At 53.5% G+C, this 21,394-nt stretch overlaps 1 protein-coding gene across 8 annotated transcripts in view; it reads left to right on the plus strand.

Annotated features, from left to right (window-relative positions):
• Positions 1-780: 780 nt before the first annotated feature.
• Positions 781-21,394, plus strand: part of TLE3 (TLE family member 3, transcriptional corepressor) — a 47,233-nt gene continuing 26,619 nt past the window's right edge. For all 8 annotated transcript variants that reach the window (XM_060097083.1, XM_060097085.1, XM_060097084.1 and 5 more), the window contains exons 1-4: positions 781-1,861; positions 2,399-2,499; positions 3,008-3,071; positions 4,052-4,096. In XM_060097083.1, the coding sequence (XP_059953066.1) occupies positions 1,838-1,861; positions 2,399-2,499; positions 3,008-3,071; positions 4,052-4,096 (234 nt within the window). In that variant the 5' untranslated portion in view covers positions 781-1,837. The remainder of the gene's footprint in view (positions 1,862-2,398; positions 2,500-3,007; positions 3,072-4,051; positions 4,097-21,394) is intronic.

Here is a 21,394-nt window from a genome sequence, read left to right on the forward strand (position 1 = left end):
GAGCCTCTGACTTCTCGGGGGTAGCCGCCGCACATCAAAGACGCTGTTTATTTGGCTTTCTGAAAAGAAGGACAAATGAACAAAGAAGAAAAGCTGGGGGCCGTGGGGTCGGGGGTGGGCCGGAGAAGGCGTAAAGAAAGGGACACCCTCAGTTCAGAGCAAATTTTTTAAGGTGGGAGGCAACTTTGGGACCACCATTTTATCAGTCCGAAATCTTGTGAAAACATTAAAGTGACAAAGTGATTTTGTTTGTTTTATAGTATCTAATTGGGCTGCTTTGCAGACCTAATGGGATTAGAGGGAGGTATCGTTTGCCGCCACTGCAGAATAAACTGATACGTTACTACCAGCCACAGGTTTTGAGGACTGTACAGCTTGTCTTTTTTTCTTTTGTTATTATTCCTGTCTTCCCTCTTTCCCCCTCCCGCCAACTAATTATTTGCTAGTAGATCGTGGGAAAAAAAAAGAGAGGAGGGGAAAAAAAACCCTAGCAGCTCAGGACTATAATATATATCTATTTATTATATGTCTTTCGGTTAATTCCTGATCTGAGGAGCGCTGTTTTTCACTTCCATGCGAAAGTCACCAGCGGGTAGGGCCTGATTGCTACTTTTCATGCATAGTTTTAGACACAAGAGGGCATTGTGACGTCGCGCCCGGCGGCGCCCAGTCGCAGGCCGAGTCCGGCAGCCCCACGTGGGGGCCCCGCGCTCCCATTGGCCAGCGCTGGGCGAAGCTGCCACATTATTTTGTTACTTTTCAGTCCCTATTTGGAACTGCTCTCGCGGCAGTTCAGACCTCGTGCTCGTCTCCCTCGCCTGTCTGTGTGTGGTATCCGCAGGTCCGGGGCACTTTTTTTGGTGCGAGTGTGTGTGTGTGTGTGTGTGTGTGTGTTTGGGGGGGGGGATTGTCGGGGCGCGAGAGGAGAGCCGAGCCGAGGGGAAGGAAGGAAGCCACAGAGCTCCCCGGTCTCGGGCTGCTTCTCCCCTCCAGCGCTCTCCTGCCTGCGCGCTCCGAGGCGGCGGTGGCGGCACCGAGCGCTCCTCGCTGGGGACTCGGCGCTCGAGCAGGGAGCAGCGAGGACCTCTTTGATGCGGCTTCCTGTGCCTGCTGGAGTTAGGATGCCAGGGTGGTTGATTCCCACCTACTGAGCCCGGAGTTTCCTCCTCGGCCCTGGGAAGGGCTTGCAGCGGCGGCGGCAGTAGCAGACAGAACAGCAGGCTCTCCTCTCCGAGGGGGGGCGTCGAAGCGCCCGCGCCGGGCTCCCGCCCTCACCCTCCGGCGCTCCTGCGGCCCCAAGCCGCCACCCCGGTGCCTGCCTCCTTCCTCTTCTCGCCGAGAGCCGCCCCTGGGATCGGACCCGCGCGCCCCGGATGCTGGGGCTGCCCCGGCGCGTCTCCCTCCTGGTGCGACGCGCTGAGTGAACCGGAGGGCGCCCGCGCTTGCCCCAGGAGGGGCCCCCTAACCTCGGGACCCCGCGCCGGACCCGCCGGGTAGACGACGATGTCCGCTCAGCCCCCGGCTGTGACGCGCTCCACGCAGCGCGGGGAAGGCGGCCGGCCACAGCCCGCCGAGCCCTAGGTGCACAAAGCCCGCGCCCGCCGCCCGGCCTCGGCGCCCGCCGACGACTTTGCCGCCTGCTCCGCGGCTCTTTGTCTCCGTTTGGGGCGGGCGCCCGACTCTGGGATTTCGGTGTGAGAGCGGGCTGGGGGGGCCGGGGGCGAGCTCTCGGTTTCCCGGCCGCCCCCCGCTCGGGCTTGGCTCCCCCCTCCCCCGCATCTCGCCTGCCCGGGCTCTCGGCGCTTCCACGCTCTCGGAATCACGACCCCTCCCTGCCATGTATCCGCAAGGCAGACATCCGGTGAGTAATTGCAATTCGGTTTATTTCAGCATCTATCATGGCAGGGTAAACGAGGCAGTTTATCTGGCACCTCCATTTTGCTTGTTGCTACCTTTATAGTGTGTGCGTGTGTGTGCGCGCGCGCGCTCACACAAAGGGGATGGGATGGGGGGGCGCCGTTACGAGAGGAGGTTAATTCCGCCCTAATGGCGTGGGGGGGCTGCCAGTGGTCCTGGGGAACTGTTTTCACGCTGTCCCCCGCCCCCTCGCCTAAGTCTCGCAACTCACTCGTTGTGTCTCCCCCGCCCCAAAAGGGAATGGGAGCTCCTTCGTGAAAGGGATGGGAGCCCCGCGGCCAATAGGGAGAGGTTAGCCCCCCCTTCCCCCCCCACCGTCGGGGAGCTGAGAAACTTGCTGGAAAGGTTCTGGGCTGTGAGGGCGGCCCCTATGGGGGGGAGGTGCGGGGGGAAAACGGGGAAAGCCAGTGAGGGGTCTGGGCAGCTTGGAGCCGGGTCTGACGCCCCCGCCCCTCCGCTGTCTTGTCCTCGCCGGCTTCAGGCTCCCCATCAACCCGGGCAGCCGGGATTTAAATTCACGGTGGCTGAGTCTTGTGACAGGATCAAAGACGAATTCCAGTTCCTGCAAGCTCAATATCACAGGTAAGGCCGGTGGGGGCCGCCCCGGGGCTGGCGGGGCGGGGGCGTCTCCGCCGCAGCTCCTACCACCACCCCTAGGGTATCGAGCGGGCTCCCGACCCCGGGGCGGCTGGGCAGTCCGGGCCTCCTCCTTTTGTTTCCCCTTTCCGAGCGCGGCGCCTTAACCCTTTGCTGCCGGCAGCCTCCCGGCTCCCTGCGCCGCCCCCAGGGTGAGGGGTCGGGGCGCGAGCCGGCTCGCTCCGGGTTCTGGGGGTCGCGAGCTAGCGTCTGGGTCCCGCCCCCCCCCCCGCGGCCCGGATAAGTCCACTCTCTCGGCCGCGGGAAGTTTCAAGTTGTTTCACTCCATCTCCGCGTGTCGGGGATCCAAGCTCCCCTCCGCCCGAGGCTGCGGGATAAGGGGGTCCCCCCGGGGGGCGGTGTCAGGAAAGTGACTCCCAGAGGCCCTTGGGTTGGGGCCTCGGAGGAGGCTGTGCAGGCGCCAAGTCTGAGCCGGCTCCTTCTGCCCTCGCAGCCTCAAAGTGGAATACGACAAGCTGGCGAACGAGAAGACGGAGATGCAGCGCCATTATGTGATGGTGAGAGGCCGGGGCGGCGTGGGCCTGGGGAGCCTGGAGCCGGGTCCCCTGACCGGCCTCCGCTGGGCAGCCCCGGAGCGGGTGTAATCCGAGTGTAACCTCTGACCCTTCACCAGCCTCCCTTAGCCCGGCCACTTGGAGGAGGGTGGGTGATAGGAGGGGCAGAAAGAGAAACCCAAACCCCAGGCCAGGCACTTGTGCACTTCCTTTGTGCCCCATTAATTTGTGTTTTGAAGGTTCCCCAGAGGGCTGGTTGTCTTATCTTGGCTAGTAAGATAGGATTGGATCAGCCTATGTCAGGGTTGGATAAAAATCTCTCTTAGAGATCTCCTGGGAGTGTTTGAAAACTTCATTGCTTTGCAGCCCTGGGATCTAGCCAGAGTGGGACGTAAGGCCCCTCCGCCTACCCCCTTTCTTCCCGGGGGTTTCTGACAGTGGAGGAGCCTTTTAGAGGCTTTTGCCTCCACTGTACACTCAGGGACCCCCCAACTGAGAACCTCAGTGTGTAGACGTCCGCCCTTTCCCCAGTGTCTGTTCCAGCAAGTTTAAATCTTCTGTTGGTGAGGAAGGCACCGGAGGTCCTTAAGTGAGGCTCCCTCCACTGCTTTCCACATAAGAGGCCTTCGACACATTGCTAAATAACTCTCAAAGGATGAGAGGGTCCCAGTGTACACATGATTCCTTGTTGAACGAGAACCTTGTATAAACAGGATATATGGCACAGGCAGGGCTGGTGGGAGGGAGGGCCCCGCTCTTCATAATACTTTGCACATAGGATGTTCTGTTGCAATGAGAACAGCACTCATGAGCCGGTCTTCAGCTCTGCAACCCCTTTATAGCTGGCTTTGGGCTTTGACTTAAACTCCTTTAGCAAAATGTATCATAAAAGTACCATTTGGCCAAAACCTTCCCCAAAGCTGATTGTGGAACACAAACAGGCTTCGGTGTTGTGCATTAACGGCAGTTCTTTTTACTTGTAGTACTACGAGATGTCCTATGGATTGAACATTGAAATGCACAAGCAGGTAAGTGCTTTAACATATATGACTAGTTTTAAAATTTTTACCTAATACACAGATTTTTTACAATGGTTCCTCCAAATGAGCCTCGTTCTTCTGTTCCTCCTCCTCCTCCTTGAAGAGTGAACGGATCCAGCCCTTGACATTCAGGGTTTGAGGCTTGGCTGATTTCTTGGACATGTTGAGCTTCTAGCGTCCGAGCTTGTGAAGTTTGTCCTGGTGTTGGATCTTGGTGGAGGAGGAAGGAGCAAAAGAAAACTTGTCCCTTAAGGATCTACTTTACAAACTCCTGAAACCCAGAGATAGCTGGCTGCTACCTGTTTTAATGTAAAATTTTCAAGAGGAAAGGCAGGAGGGTTTGTGTGTGTGTGTGTGTGTGTGTGTGTGTGTGTACAAAAATATGATGTTCTGCCTTGATGAGATTAAACTTCAAGAGTCTTAAAAGCCAGGCTGAGCTGTCAAAATTTGAGGGAACAAGCCACCAACCGCTTCAAAATATAAAACCAGAATGAAATACAACCCAATGCCTTATGTATATGAGGCAATTTTTTCACCTCCATCTTAATGTGAAGGCGGCCACAGTCTTTCCCATTTTTCAGAGAAGGAAGATGAAGCCGAGAGGTGAAGTAACAAGCCTGGGGCAGCCTAACCAGGACTTCTGAGATGGCTGGGGGTTGAGCTCAGCTTTGAAATCCTGAAGTCAAACCAGTTTAGCTAGTGTGGTAGCGTGTGATGGATATGTAAACTACCCCGTACTGTCACTCTTCTAATAACAGTATACCTCAAACCAGGCAAATACAAACACCTTTATCTTGGTGCATATCAGTAACTCATCCTGGGTGCTGGGCTGGGCTGTGGGAGAGGCCTGTTTGTGTATTTGTGTTCCGAGGAGAGGCCGCCTATAATTTGGCTTGGCCAGCGATTAGCATTGACTTGGCAAGGAGAAATGGCGCAGGCCGGTTGTTCTCTTTAACAATTGGTGTTCTTGAAATCCCAGAAGACTGTTGACTCATTCTAGTCTTTGGTGACTGTGCTTTGAATGGATTTTCTGCTCTAAATGAACAGTGGTTTACAAGGTTTAAATTTCGCTCTTTAAGGGGGCAGGACCCAGGGCAGGTGAGAAGGGCAGGTGACCTCTGGAATGCTTGTAGATTCCTGTCTGCCCACTCCAGTGGCTTCGCAGAGAGTCTTTGGAATCTAGTTTCCTTTCCCCTCCTGGAGGGAACCCCAGTGTTGGGTGAAGGGCAGCCAGAAAGGGACCTGAGTTTGTTGAGGAATCTGGGGAGGCACATGAAGGCTACCAGGTTTTTACTTCTTGACCCACGGGAATTGTAAACAGACACCACTTTGTAAGTAAAGATGTTTCTCCTTGGGAGTCTGGGCTAGAGACTGCCCAACTTCAGGTGGAACTGACTGGGTCTGACTGGTCCAGTAAGAATGTGTGCAGTGCAACCGGGGTCCCAGGTGTTCAAGGGCCTTGGGCTGTTACGCAGGATGCAACCTCATCCCTTTCTCCACCCCCTCTTTTTTTGTCCTCAGCGCTTGGTATCTTGGGTGTGTTTAAACAGGGTAATTGCACCCAGGTTTAAAAGTTATAGCAGCCGTTCTTCTAAGAGCTTCGTAATTAAGGTGTATTATGTCATTGCATGTTGAGGTCTGCATGGGTGGTGTTCCCCGTGTCTGTGAGTGGATGGTTCTTTGGCACAAAGGATCCACCTTGGCTGGTGGAGCGAAGCTGTTCCTGGAGTCCTGGGGACACTCTGAACCCGGGAAGAGTTATTCACCTTCCTAGCACGTTCAGTGGTGGGGTTTACATAAGGAGCAGCTGTGTGCATCTGGGACTTCTGGCCAGTCCCCAAACCAGGTTCTTAGGGGGAGAATGCCTGAGGTTTGGCGACATGGTCTCATTTAATCCTGTCAGCTGCCAGAGGCAGATAGATGTATTCTTTGCCCTCTTTCTGTAGGAGAGGAAACTGAGGCTTCAGGGAGGTGAGGAGGGCAGACCTAGGACTCAAATCTGGGCCTCTGGCTTCTAAACAGTACTTTACCCTGTTTGCCACTCACCTTTGCCTTCCAGCCTCAGCTCCCACTTGCTTCCCAGCAGGAGTGTTCCGTGCTCTGAGTTCAGGGCCTTTGCCGGTTTTATGGCAATCTCTGAGTTGGGTGAAATCGCCCGGTGGCTGTGTAGGAACAGAGAGGCGAGGAGGTGAAGAAACCCTGCACTGAGAAATGCAGCCCTGACCTCCTGAGGCTGGCCACTCCCTAGGCGTGCAAGGGTTCTGCAGAAGAAAACCGGCCACTAATTGTAGTGTGGGTCTTGGGTGCATTTGGCGGATGGTGGTTAGGCCTGAGCAAACAAGTTTATCAGCTGACCTGTTTAGCGGTTGACTGGTGTTTTATCTGCACACACAATCAAGTGACTGGAGTGCTTGAATTATTCATGCAGTGTCCTGCCCTCTAGACTTGACTGTTCGTGTGATTACATCTGCCTGGAACAAACAGGCTGGATTCTTCATCTTGAAGCTGGGGTGGGGGGGGGGGCGGGGACTGTCTGTACTTTTATATAATGGAGGCTCTCCAGCGCTAGCACCTTGGGGACTGTGGCAGTCCTCAGCCTGCGCGCTCCCGCTCTCTCTTTCCCTCTCCCTCTCCCTCTCTCTCTCTCTCTCTCTCTCTCTCTCACACACACACACACACACACACACACCCCTCTTACCAGCACCCCCACATATTTTTTTCAAAAGCCTTTTGCTGGCTCTATGGGAAATGCCTATTAGTTGGGAACCTCAGGTTCTACCAGATGGGCCTGAGTATTGACAGAGGGCAGCGGATGAGGTGCGTCCAGCCCGTTTTTATTTTACCGAGGGGTTAAACTCACTGTGGCTGGCTCCTCTCCTAGCTGTTTCTCTGTCTCCCTCTCCGTTCTTTTTCCAAGCTGTCAGATCCCAGAGAAGCAGTAAATGGTTTCTCCTCCCCTCCCTCCCTAATTGTGGCAAAGCAGAGGTTACCGCATCATGGGCCTGGCCCGAGATTTCAAGAGGTCACCCACCTCCTCCAAGCCTCTACTTCCAGGCAGGATGTCAAGGGTGATTCAGCAAGGCCAGGGAGGCGATGATGGCTGGCCAGCTCGTCAGTTTCCATCTTGTTCCCGCAGAGGCTGAAGCTCTCCAGTGTCAGCCACAAATCACCAGCGTAGAAACAAGCACTCCAGAGCAATCGTAGTGCATTGGGTCTGAGGCACTGATGCTCTGAGAAGCTGGGGCAGGCTGTCTTTTCACCCCCCTGCTGGTGAGCGCTAAGGTTTTTGGAAGAGCACCAGAGGCCTTTTGATTTGGGGACAGTGTCATGCCCCCACTTTCCTGTCACCAAGCAACACTTCTTCTAACTTTCTGTTCTAACTGGGAGAGCCCTTTGGCATCTCCTGCAGACCTTTCACGTCACAGATGAGGAAACTGAGGCCCAGGGAGGGGAGTCGAGGTATCCAGTCCCATGTTAGCAGAGGAACTGCCGCTGCCACTTTTCCTCCTGACCCCAGGTCTCTTAGCAAAACTCAAGAAATGAAGAGCGCTTATTTACTAACTAATGGCACTCTGTGTCTTTAATTATGGTTGCTTCTTTCTGTGTTATTTCAGGAGGCTAAGGCCACAAACCTGGCAACACCAAAGTCCCCCATTTCTGGTTGTATAACCATATCAGATGAATCATCTTTGCCCGCCCAGGGTCCTCTTCTGAACCGATAGCTATTTGCACAACTAATGATTCAGTGTGCCTAGTAATAAACACAACGCATAACTAGCAATCCTGGAGGTGAGGGTCACAGGTAAGGTAAAGTGATAAAACCTGTGACTCTTTCATCTAAGGATGGGGGTGGCCATGAACATGGCTGAAGAGGGAGATGGGACATCTTCATTTGTCATTGCCCTTCTCTGGGTCCTCATACCTACATAAAAAGGGGCTTGGGCTGGAAGACCTCTAGGGATAACATCTTGAAGTTTTGTGGCCGCTGTGAAGGTGGAGGTGGCCAGAGAGGGCCAGCAGGTGGTGAGGTTACCAAAATCCTGCCCAGGAATCAAGTCTGTCTTGGTGAGGAGAAGGTGGAACACTCAGATTGAAGGGGTCGTCGGTCTTCATACTAGGGCAGTGCCTATTTGTGTGGCATCTGAGTCGAGCTAAGAAAAAAACTTTTGAGTATCATTTATTTTGGTCAGAATGCTGGCATCCAGGAACTGCTCTACGCCCTGATTTCCTTCTGACTTTCTTGCCTTGTCGCTTTTCTCCGGAACAGTCTCTCCTCTAGTCATGCTCGCCTGGGGTGCCTGCCTTGCTCCACTTTGGGGTCCACCAAGCTCCAAGCTCCCATCACCCTGTCCTGTCCACCTAGGAGGAGCCTGCCTCCCAGGCCCCCAAGACTGCATCTCACACCAGCCTTCTCGGGACCCCGTCTTCCTTCTTGCTGATGGAGTTGTCAGAGTGAGGGTCTGTGTGCTTTCCTGGCGCTTTTCCTTCTCATCCATTTGATCACTGAAATGACCTGGGAGATGGGCACATGGTCCCTGTGTTTACCCTCCAACCAAGGAAACTGGTCTTGGATGGGGACCTGGCTCCTTACTGAAGACTCTCCATGAATCCTGCTGGACCAGGAGCTCCTGGAGGGCACGGAGCTCTTCTTTCTGTCTGTGGCTTCCTCCTTCCCCAGCTCAGACAGGAAGGGTCTAGCCTAGGTCAGAGGCCCTTTGTTTCCTTTTTTGTTGTAGGAATGAGTCAGCCAAGGGATGAATTCCCTTTTCCTTCCTGCGCAGGGGGGCAAATGTTTTTCCATCCCGTTTGTACACAATCCTGGGATGCCAGGGGCAAAAAGATGATCCAGGCTAGACCTCAGTGGGGTGCCCTGCTGCCATCTGCATGCAGGAGGTCCTCCTACACCCCCATAGCTGGGGGGCAAGCCCCTCTGCTCAGGACTCCTACGTGCACTTAGCACAGAATGGGTGCTAAGTAAACAGGTTGCTTTTCCTTTGCTCAGAATTACTGGGCTGTCAGAGGGTGTGAGTGAGATGGGGGTTGTTCGTTGCGGGCTGGCCGCCCGGCTCTGCAGGCTTCCTCCTGCTTCTTCCTACCGCTCACCATCCAGTTTCTCCATCAGTCAAATGAGGGGGTTGGACTGATCCCCTAAACGATTATTAGGGGCCTAGGATGTGCCGGGTGTGGTCTGGGGCTTGTTCCACAGACACCCTTCCCTCCACGGGGGAGTCGGGCGTCTAAATAAGTCATTGCAATGCAGTGAAGTAAGTGCTAACGGGGCCAGTGTCACAGGAGGAGCCAGAAGGGCTCATCCTTCCTGGGGAAAGGGGAGTCGGGTCAGAGGAGACTACACCGAAGGGCTGTTACTTGAGCTGCGTCTTAAAGGGGCCGCATTCGTTAGGCAGGAGCCGCCAGTGGAGGCTCCTCCTCCCGGGGTGGCAGCAGCAGTGCTTGGAAAGGCAGCCAGGTGTGTCCCGGAAGCCACAAGTCCACAAGTCTTGGGAACGGGGCGGGGAGGGGGGGACTCCACTTGGGGCAGGAGGTGAGGTGGTGACATGTTGCAGCCAAGTGATTTCCAAGGCCTCTCTGCCCTCACACTCGCCGCTCTGTGGCTCTTCGGTCCCCAGATGGCTCTCCAGGGCTGGCCCAAGTCCATCTGCCGGGCCGGGGCGGGGGGCCGCTTCCTGCAGTCTGTGGCCTGCTTCCCCACCGTCATCTGCTGGGTTGAACTTTACTCCCCAAAGTGGCATTGTCGTCTTGCTCATATTGGTAATTCTGTAATGACGGGTTATGACCCGCCCCTTCCCCCATATTTAATTCTCATCAGCCCAGCTCTCCACTTTGCTATTAATGATAGCAGCCAGCAAAATAGCTTTCAACATGCCATTGACAGTCTGGTTTAAGAGAGCACTTGAACTAGTGCTAGACAGCTGAAAGCACCCATAATTGTGTACCAGAGTGAGAACTGCGCACTCAAGGGCCTTGTTTTTATATGCTTAAAGGGACAATATCTTGTTTTCAAGATCACAGCCAAGATGCTTTCTCTCCCCTTCTCTCTTTGCTTTTCTCCCTTGGCTTTTGCTTTTCTCTTGCCTTTCAAAATAAATGTTCCTTCTCAGGTTGAGGCTAAGGAGAAACTTAGGGAAGGGGGGGAATCTCCTGCTGCCACAGAAGTAAGGGTTGGTGCCGCCCCCGAGGGTCTTCTGGAGGAGATTATGGGGGAGTTGCAATTCTCCCCAGCGGTGATGTTGAGTTCTTTTGTTTGCTAGGGATGTTGCACGGTGAGCATGTGGGTGGAGCGAGCAGGCTTCCAAACTGTCACCTTGTCACCGTGGATGTGCAGGCAGAGGCCATCTGACGGGGGAGGGGTCAGCCTTTGGGGAGTCAGATCAGGGACCTCGAAGTCCCTCAAATCGGATTCCAGGAGGCCGTTCTTCTGCAGAGGCCCCTCTGGAAATCGTGAGGATGGGGAGGTCAGGGACTTGCCTTCTTCAGGGGAGGTTCATCCCAGCTTGGGATGAGCCAGGGGACCCATTTCCTCAGCCCTGAAGATTCTGCCTGAGAACAAAGACCTCCCTCCCCTTCACCCCACTGATGTCACGGCTTCGAAGGTTCAACAACCTTTTAGGAAGAGGCTCCCTTCACTCGCTGTCACCAAAACTTCCCCTGACCAGTTGCGTCCTTTGAAGGGTGAAGGAAGAACCAAGTTCCCAGGAGTGGGGCTGAGATTCCAGGGAAGCCCCTTTGGGGTTGAGTCTGGCTGTGCCCATTGCCCTGTCCTCTCAGAGGCACCCGGTTTCATTCACCCGCCACGTGAGTGACACAGGCGGGGTGTGGGGCAGCTGCCGCCATCCCCAGATAATCCCAAGGGAAAGCCTTTATCAAGGATAGAGTGAACATTTGATCTACCAAATATTGTAGATGATAATAATAGAGCCTTTCGTATTTCTGTAGCACTTGATTGTTTGCAGAGCAGATTAGACATTTGCATCTTAGAAACCTAAACTCACAGGCATTTGGGTCCAGGACACACACACACCAGGAGAAAAGCATCAGAGCCTGGCATGAAAGGCCTGGCGTGTGAAGATGACCTGTATACTTCAGGGTGCCACAGGGCTGTGTTCTTTTCTTTATTTTTATTTTTTTATTATTATTTTTTTTTGCTGTACGCGGGCCTCTCACTGTTGTGGCCTCTCCCGTTGCGGAGCACAGGCTCCGGACGCGCAGGCTCAGCGGCCATGGCTCACGGGCCCAGCCACTCTGCGGCATATGGGATCTTCCCGGACCGGGGCACGAACCCGCGTCGGCAGGTGGACTCTCAACCACTGCGCCACCAGGGAAGCCCGCGGGGCTGTGTTCTTAAACTGGGGCTGGGTTTGGGAGGGGAGGAGAGCAGAGCGGTGTGGAGGCTCTGAGCGCCCTGAGGGACGAGACCATTCTGCATTCACAGAGGCCCCTGAGCCCTACTGGGTGCACGGTGTGCATTTGGTGGGGGACTCCGGGACTGTATGTTCCAGTTTGGGGGTCTTCCTTCCTTACCCTGTATAACGTCACGGACCTTCTGGGAAGGATACCAGGCTTTCTCAGGTTTCTGAGAGAGGCCTGTGGTTGCGAAAGTCGGTGCTGGTAGGAAGAAATATGTGTCATAAACCTGTATTATAACGTGCCTTTGATAGGCTTAACCGTTTTTTCCCCGTCTCACATGACAGGACAGTTGAAATGTGAGAGGGGCAGAAAGGGAGGGGGGTAAGGAACGAAATAATTGGGGAAAGATGATAAAGCAGAGATATTGGTGGGGGGGGATAAGGAATGGGGAAGCACCAGGGAAAGCATGCTGAATTTGGCTTACAGGAGCACCTGAGTAGCAGGAAGCAAGGGTTAATGGCTTGGAGGTAAATTAGTAAACGATGCCTGTCATGCCTTAGCTATCTGTTTGGGCCTGGAGTTCCAAGTGTTGGGGCCTTATCTCATTGCCCTTTTAAATCCTTGATAACCATTGTTCACAGCTCTTCGACTTTTTTTTTCTCCTTAATTCCGAATGAGAACGATTTAGTTTGTACTAGGAGGCTACATCTTCCCTCAAACGCAGAAAGAGTTCTTTCCACCAGTTCTGCAACCTGGGGGCAGGGCAGGGGACTCTTCCTGCCTGGTTGGTCTGGCTGTGCCCATGTGGGAGGTTTCGGTTTTAGACTCCTACACCACCCAGCCAATAGGTGAGGGCTATGTGACAAAGGGCTGGAAGAGGAAGGGCCCCTACCCAGTCCCCAAACACTTCTCAAGGGAGGGCCCTCAACAGATCCATCCTGCTCCTGGTCTGAAACTGAGCATCCTGGCAGGAACGTGCTTTGTGAACCAGTGGTGATATCTGCTAGGGTGGAGCAGGGCAGTTTAGTGTGTCTGCGGGGCAAGGGATGGGAGGCAATCCTCCAGCTGAGGTGCGAGCGGGGTACGGGGACTATCAGACTTCCTGCCCGGGAAGAGGTCGGGCAGACTCATGGGCCTCGGAGAAGCTGCAGGTGATACCAAATGGTCTGGAATGGGAAGAGAGTACCCATGAGATCGGGCAGTTGGAGGTAGGGAGCGGGCCAGGGCTGATCAGTCAGTGGGTGCTTTAGCCTCTTCTTAAACCCTTACTCTGAGAAGAGAAGGGGGCCCTTCCTCAGAGATCCGTTACCCGTGGAGGGTGCTGCAGTCCAGTGCTCATCTTGCTTTGCCTAAGAGCAGACGTCCTAGGGCAAGACTCCTGAGGAGTTGAGGTTGATGGCCCGATCTCCTAGGACCTCACACTTTATCCCAGAGAAACGGTATCCCCGTAAAGCCAGCCCGAAACGAGGAGAAGCATTAGAGCCCCCAAAGAGCTGCCCTCCCCCCGCCCCAGTTCTCCCACTGTTGGCTTGACGCTGGTCTCTGTGTCACCTGGCACTTGTGTGTGGCACCGGGGAGCCTGGCCTGCAGGAACTCCTTAAGGTGGCGGTGGTGGGGTGTGTGCGTGGATGGTCTTCTCTCTTAGCCTTTTCCAGTTCCTCTCTAATCTCTTACCTGGTTCTCACCCCACTTCTCAAGGGATCTCCACCTGGCTCTCCCTCGCTATCCCCCTGACTAGGTCCCTGTCTTAATCCCCCTCTGGTGCTGTAGGAACGTTGGGCATTTCCCAGGCCTCCAGGTCGTGGGTCTTTGATAAACCCTTTTTCATGAAGGTGCCAGTGGAATCAGAGTTTGTCTATCAGAAGTCAGTTGGTTCTCGAAGGGGTATCCTGGGAAGTTAGGTGCAGAGCCCAGGAGCCGGGAGATGGCCTGTCCTGGTGGCTAGGAGACAGGCTTGGAAGTCATACAAACTTAGTTTTGAGTCCTAGATTAGGATCTACTGGCTGTGTGACTTGGGACAGGCCATTTCTCTCTGCGAACTGTAATTTGTAATGGGAATGATGAGAATGCCTACCTGTTAGAGTGGTACTGCCTGATAGAACTTTTCTGCAGTTGTGGAAGTGTCTGTCTTATTGTCCAGTACGGTAGCCACCAGCCACATGGGGCTGTTGAGCCTTGGAATGTGGCTACTGTGACCAAGGAACTGAGTTTCAAACTGAACTTTGATTAACGTTAGCTAGCCACGCATGGCCGGTGGCTTCATGTATTGGACTGTGCAGTTATAGAGCGTGTTTTGAGGATAACGTGAAATGATGCATATTAACTGCTTAGCACAGTACCTCCCTTGTGTGTGGGGAGACCTCAACAGGGGATTCTCACAGCGGAACAGCCCCCAAAGTTGCCAAGGCCTCAGAGAGCGAGGACCAGCTCCTTGGTGTTGCACATGTTGTAACACTTCCCAGAGCCCTTTCTCCTTTGTGACTTGTTGGCTCCACATGCCAGCCCTACAGTGTGGACACCAGGAGCCCCACCTAACAGTAGGAACACTGACGTTTCAAGAGGTTAAGTGACCCAATTGCAGTCTCACTGTGGACCAGGGGCGGGTTCAGAACTGGAAACTCAGCTTGTTTCACTTGGACCAGTAATCTTTATCCAGAGGCCACATGAAGGTGTGGTCTCCTGTGGTCTCCACGCTGGCCCACCCTCAGACCCACCTGTACATCAAGGCTTTGATTCCAGTCTTGGGAAGTCCTCAGACAAAGCTTTTTAAGAATTCAGTGAAACGTGAGTGTCAGTGACGTGTAGACTGAGGTTTCTCAACCTGGGCACCGTTGTCATTTGGAGGCCAGATAATTCTCTGTGGCGGGGCTGTCCTGGGCTTCCCGGGATATTGAGCAGCATCACTTGCCTTTACCTCCTAATTTCCAGTAGCACCACTTCAGTTGTGACACCCAAAAATGTCTCCAGACACTGCCAGTGTCCCTGGGGGAGCAAAATCTGCCCTGGTTTAGAACCCTTGATGAGGGGGAGGAATTCTGGCTCCCGAGCCATCGTCTTGCTTGTGTGACCTGGGACAGCTGGGCCCTCTCTGGGCCTCATTTTCTCCATCTGTGAAATGAGATGTTGAATGTGCTGGTGGTTTGGGAGGGGGCCAGTCTGAGAGGGAGCAGATCGTTTAAGCAAGTTTCTAAATAACTGATCTTGATTTTTATGGCCTACGAGATGCCACCATTTCTGCCATCCTTGTCTGGGGAAGAGAGGCCCCTCTGACCCTTTTAATCTAAGGAGGGGCCATGCTCTTGGGTTGTGAACTCAGTGGTGGGGTGGGTAAAAGGGGACTGTTCCTGCTCCTTCCCCGACACCTCATTTTCCCCTTCCCACCACCCAGGTTTCCCAGAGAGCCCCTGTCCTTAAAAAGTCATACCGCTGACCTTACAGGGAGACTCCCAAAATTTAACAAGCTGCCTCTGCAAGGGTAATGTGACTTTTACAGCCTGTTGAGGGGCAAAGGGAGATTTGCATAATGTTCCAAGGGGGATTAGGTGGCTGGGGGTTGCCATGGCAACGCCACAGGGATGAATTGAGAATTTTCCCTCCTGGCGGGAGTTGGCCTGTGGAGTCTGGGAAGGTGGGGGAGGGGGCCGGGGGTTATCTGAGGGGAGGGAGGGAGGGATGGGGGGGGTTGGTGGGGTCTGCCGCGCCTGGGATGAATGGGCAGTGTTGGGAGAAGCTGTAATCTGAAAAGGCTTTCCCTGTTCCATCTACACAAGCAAGCTCTTTGAGGGCCATTCCCTGGAGTGGGGGTGGGAGGCAAGCAGAGTTTAATGTGTTTGGGAGCCAAGAAATTAAAGTGAACAAATATTTAAAGATTATTGGATCTTGTTAACAGGAAGCCAGGTGGATGGAAACTGAGAGTCTGAGAAATGAAAGTCTCTGAGTCTTAGAGCCAGGGAGGGACTTGGCTGTCACCTTTCCAGGTCCCTCCCATGGAGTGGTGTCCACGCCCGTGTCCCTGTAGGGTTGTCATTGAATGCTCCCCAGGACAGGGTCCTCACTTGCACACAGCACCTAATTTGTTTTTGAGAGCTCTGGTTATTAACTTGGACCCAAATCTGCCTCCGTCATGCAATGGAAGCTGAGCTCCTAGCACAAGACACACCTGGGGCGGAAATGCAGGTCTCCAGACTTGGCGTGGCCAACCCTTCCCAGGGTCAGTGGCCTAGATGCTTCCTCTGTTCTCCCACCCACGCCACTCCCCCGCTTCCTCACTCAGCGTCACCATTCCCAATTCCCTCACTCCCTAGACTCTTGGCAGAAAATGTCCAAGATTTCTGGTGGGCACAGAAAAGGAAGGCGGGATTCCTTTCAGGGGAGCACGTGGGAAGGTCATGTCACAACTCGGGGGCCCCCAGACTCCCTTGCTTTTCATCTGTCCTCGCTGGGTAAGGGCAAGTGTGTTAAATCCTCTCTGCCATCTTTACTCTGTGTGAAGGGCACGGGGACCAGTGTCACAGGCTGGCCCCAGCCAGCGTCCCCTTCCTTCCCCCGGGAGACAGATCCTCAGGGTCACACCAGGGCTGGGCCTTTTTTTGTTCCGAGCCCTCCCGGCATAAAGAATTCAGCAGGCTTCCTCGGAAGCATAAATATTTAATGGCGTTGTAGTTATATATAATTTGATCAATATGTCAATGCTAAAAGGGCCTTTAAGGAGGCTCACCTATCGTTGAGTGATCTGTGATGTAAACCTCCCCAGCCCCAGCAGGAGCAGGGCTCATTATCTCCCGGGCTGCTGAGTGGGTCATTTACTCCCCCCTTCTTAAAGACATCGTGGAGCTGCTCTCCCCTAGAGCCAGTGCCTGGCGGGGATGGAGCAGGGCCTGGGAACCCGACACTGGCTTTTGCTGGAGGCCTCACACCTCCCTGTCCCTGGACTTCCTTCTCTCTGGTGATAAAACACCCACTTGCTTTATTTCAGAGCTCTCTGAGCTTGGTCCGAGGAGAAACTGCTTGGCAAGGAATTTCATCTCTTAGTCCAATAATTGAGGGCCTGTCAATTTAGGATTGCCTAGGAAATGCAGTGGGATACTTCAAGGTAAAATTGCTCAGATGTATTGTTCTGGGATCTCCCAGTATTTGATTGCGGGGTGACGGTGGCACCTGGCTGCTACAGCTTCCTGCTTCTGCATGGCCCCCACCCTCTCCCTGGGCCCCTGTGATGTTAATTCAAGACAGGCAGACTCACTTTGAACACCCCAGGACCTGAGTCAGAGAACCAGGTAAAACCCGATCCAAATTCAAGAACCCCAGAGCAGACCAAGTGTCCACCCCAGACACACATGCTTCAAGAGGAGTAACCCAAGGCCCAGCCACCAGTCCAGAGGTCACATGGCCTGTCAGACACAGAGCTGGGGGGAAAGCACCATTTCCACATGACTTGGGGAGTAACTCACGTCTCACATAGGTATCTTTTCCTCAGCTCGTTTTTCTCGCACACGTCCAGAAAAGGGGCTCCAGAATCACACCACGCTGTTCTTCCCAAGACGCTGGTTGTCCCGTGAAGAAATCCTTGTTTTAGAAGTGAAACCGGGAACCTAGGAGCAGCCCTTTGGCTGCCTAATTGCTGTTACTTCCCACTAAATGAGACACGTTGAAGAGCCCTTGCCTGGCTGTCTTCAGCTCCTTGTGAATCACGGAAAGAACCCGGACAGGAGCTGCTTGACACTTACAGATAGGACATCACTGCTCTTGTCTGCTCCGTGACTGTTATGTGCAGTACGGCTGATGGACACATTCGAATGGTTTGTGCCATGAAGACTGGTCCTGGGGGCCAAGCCCAGCCAGCCCCAGCCTAGCCCACTACCCGGCATCCATCCGTGTCTCGAGTTGGCTTGCCTCTTCTCTGCTCATCTTTTTAAACTCACGTTCTGCTCTGTTTTACTGAGCTTTCTGGAGGAATCGATGCATCACAGAGCAACTCCGGAATGTTTAGCATTCTCAAACTCTGAAAGATGGCTCCTGAATCTTATAATTTATTCAGTTCATCCCTCTGTTTTGCAGACAACAGAATTGAAGCCCAGAGGAGGGAAGGGATTTGTCCAAAGCCATGCAGCTAGATTGGAGGCCGAGCTGGGAGGCAACGCCAGGTCATTTCTGTGTGGCTCCGGGGTCAGAACATGCTCTTTAAAGCGGCCAGGTTCCTCCCTCTCCTTGTTTTTATTGGGCTGAGGTTAGACTGAAGTGTGCATTTTCAAGAGCTGATCGGTCCAGACGACCTGGCAGTTTCAATACCGGAGAGATGGTCTCCTGGAAGTGGCTGTCAGCTGTGACTTGAGCAGGCAGTTAAATTAAAAAAAAAAAAAAAAAAAGCTGAAGCCTGGCTGGGTGCTGCCGGTCAGGAGCAGAAGGTTGCTTGGGGTGTGGACCAAGGGCAGATTCCACCTCCCTTCATTCCGTGTCGTGGGTCAAAGGCCCAACGGATGGGAACAGCAGCAAAACGTGAATGCAAGGGTGTGGCTGGAGCAGTGTACTTTGAGAAAGCTTTGGCGCCCTCCGTTTACAGCAGGATGGTTAGAGGTTCTGCTCTAATGAGATGATCGCGTGAATGGGAGTCACTAAGGCGCGTGGAGCAGACTGCTCTTTGGGAAGCTACGCTCGCCCCCCCATCTTGTGTTCCGTCATTTATTGCCTAACAGTCTGGACGGGGACACAGGGCAGAGGTACCTCCTGTGCCTAGTTGAGAGCGCAGATTCCGGATTTCGCAGGATCTCTGTGCACGCTTCTCTCTCTGAGCGGCTGCTCTGTCTGCGTTGAGTAGATTAGTTCCTTCTGAGGAACGATGTTTTTCCACCAGCAAAGCTGCCTTCTTTGAACCACACTTGAAAAGAAACTTTCAAAGGCAGCACCAGGCTCCCCAAACACCTTTTTCCAAAGGAAGCCGTCCTCCCGCTGCCTGGCACCCGCCGCCTCCCAGGTTCTCCTTCGAGGTTCTGACTCAAAGGCAGTGGCCTTTTGGGACTAGGATGGAGGAAGGATGAAGGTCCACCCCGTGAGCCCCAGCTGCCTTATTGATAACAGGGCGCCCCGAAGGCCAAAAGGAGCTTTCCAACGTAGGATCTAGCTCCGATTTGTGATTTGTGACCTGTCCCGATTGTTAAAGTCACACGTCTTGATTCTTTTTTTTCTTTCCTTTCTTGGAAGTGATGTTTAGAGCTTGTTTGAGTTGGATCAAATGCTGTTTTAACAGCTGCCCTAATCGGAAATGCTGTCAATTATTAACCCTGACAGTAGTTTTTCTTTCAAAAATACTTCTCTGAGCTCCCTCAAAATGTCAAAATTTGGCTTCTTGGTAGGAAGTCGTTTAGTGATGTTGCTTAATTGCCAAGCGTCAGTTTCCCCATCTGAAAACTGGAGATTTATAAGAAGTGCCTTCCCTGTAGGGTTCTTGTGAACTCACACATGCAAAATGCTTGGAACAGCTGGGTCGGCGGATGTTAGCCATTATTATTATCGTTGTTGTTAAGAGTGGTTCTGTCCGGTCAACTTTCTATTTGCAGGAGCTTCCACTCCTGCCGTCACCACCCTCAAAAAAATAAACATGAAAAGAAAAAGCGTTTAGGGAACAGTTTTCCTGTTCATTCTTTGACGCACCAGCGTGCGCTGAGCCCGTTCTCAGGGTTGGATGGTCTATGTAGAGAAGACCGAGACTCAATTCCTGCTTGCACGTGGTGGGGAGACCAGGAGGGGAGAGCTGCTCCCCAGCAGGGGATGGTCCCAGCTGGGAGGGATGGGATTGCATGCTTTCTCCACCCCCGCTTCCTCCCAGAAAAAAAAACCCAGACACGAGGACAGGGACCAAGTGTGACACCACCCCCTTCCCTCTGCCCTCCCCCAACACTGTACAGTCCTAACTCGTGGCGGCCAGAGTCCTTCCTGCCACTCGGGGAGGCCGCTTTTCATTAAGTCTGGGCCCCAGGAGAGAGCCTGAAGGCTGATAGCCCAGGCCTCCGGAATATTGCATATCTGTGTGGAGCTGTTCTGCTGGCCCTTGGTTGATGTGTGGGGTTGGGAGGCAAGAACTGCTCCCTGTGGGTGGAAGGGTGAGATGAGAGGGGACTTGGTCTGAGCCCCCCACAGGGCTTCTGAGCGACCCAGCCGTGGTCACCTAGTAGCCCGGATGCCAGGCTTGAACCAGTCTTGAACCAGGCAGAGCTACATGAAATCCCGGCAGATTTTTCCTCATAACCAGAGGATGCTGGGCTCTGGACCAGGCCCTGCAGGGGAAGATCCCACCTGGGGGCAGCCTGTGGCTGCACATTTGCTAAAAGATGTGGGTAGAGGGAAGGTCAGCTACTTTTCGTTTTGTTCCTTTATCTACCAAGATCTTGACACTTGACCTGTTTGCTAGAGGAAGTAAGCAACAGCTGGGACTCCTTTATAACCACCCACCCCAAAAACAGTGAGAGCTGTAGTTGCTGAGCAGGCCAAAGTGATGGGGAAGGTTCAGAGCCTGCACCTGCCTTCCTGGCTGTAGAGGGGGCAGCAGCCAGAGCCCAGTGGGCGGCTTGTGGCTGGTCTGGCTTGGCCACTGCCTCACCCTGTCGATGAAGGACTTGTGCTGCTGTCCACCCCACCTCCTGGTTGTAGGTCACCACTCCGTCCACCACTGCCCCTCCCCCAGATGCCCCCCACAGTGGGGCAGGCCCAGATCCCCAGCCAGGGGCCACTGCAATCTGAAGTCTCGAAAAATAAATGCGGGGAGGCCAGCGAGATTCTTTTGGCTAAACATTTACTGAGCGCCTACTATGTACCAGGCTCTGCTATGCCAGTCATTTGAGGTAAGAAGCCTTGGACCAGTGAGCTCCCTAGCAGTGAGGATGGTTTATTTTGTTTATTTCTCTTTGCTTTTTGTTTTAAATAAAACTTTCTATTCTTATTTGGCGCATAAACATGTGACCGTTGAGTGATTATGTTGCTCTTACAGGTTTGGACTGATTTGATTGTTTCTAGAACTCCTGACGTGTACAACCCTGACTCTTATATTTTATCCCCCTTGCCCACTATCAATCAATTTGGGGGAAGAAAAATGAACATAAGTGAGAAAGGACCTTGTTTTGGAGTAGAACTCTTCCCACTTACCTAGATTAATAATTTATACAATAATTAGTAATCGTCCCAGTTTCCTTACAGTATGAATGACGGGCATCCAGTGGGCGGAGGCCAGGGATGCTGCTAAAAACATTACAATGCCCAGAACAGCCCCATGCAACAAAGAATTATGTGGCCCCAAATGTCAATAGCACTGTTGCTGACAAACTGTTGTACAGTGACCTTGCTGGAATATACCCTGAATGTGCATATGTGGCTGTGAGTCAGTCCCATGGGGCTTAGCCAGGATGATACACCCTTTCCACCCCGGAAGTTTAGAAATGTGGGGACCATTATTGGCACTCAGTTGGTCTAGGATGTGGGGGACAGTCTTTTGCACCAAAGACTTGTTTTACCCCAGATGCCCACAGTGGGCAAGACTGGCCCTATTCCTGAGAATCTAGAGTGTTCCAGGAGAGACCGGTGGTCTCTGATCCCCACCCAGGAGCCCCTGATGCCCTGGACAGGCGGTCTGAGTTGGAGCCTGCACTGCAGCCAGCAGCCCCAGGACATGGGACCACAAAAGCCCATCAGATTCCTGGTCCATGGCCTGTCTCTTCACAAGCCAGGGGCATCCTCATCAGTGGCTGGGGGCTGGGGGGAGGAGGGGGTGCTGGCCCCAGGAATTCTCCTGAGGGCCAGGGTCTGTTTGTAAGCCTTCAGACAACATTGCTTTTATTTTAAGTGCACAAGGATTTCTCATCCAGAGTCATTTGACATGCAGATGATCACAGATTTTTAAAGGCTGTTGTCATGGTTTTGTCTCTGAAAGATTGC

The sequence above is a fragment of the Mesoplodon densirostris genome, chromosome 4 (genome assembly GCF_025265405.1).
Source record: "Mesoplodon densirostris isolate mMesDen1 chromosome 4, mMesDen1 primary haplotype, whole genome shotgun sequence".
Taxonomy (NCBI): domain Eukaryota; kingdom Metazoa; phylum Chordata; class Mammalia; order Artiodactyla; family Ziphiidae; genus Mesoplodon; species Mesoplodon densirostris.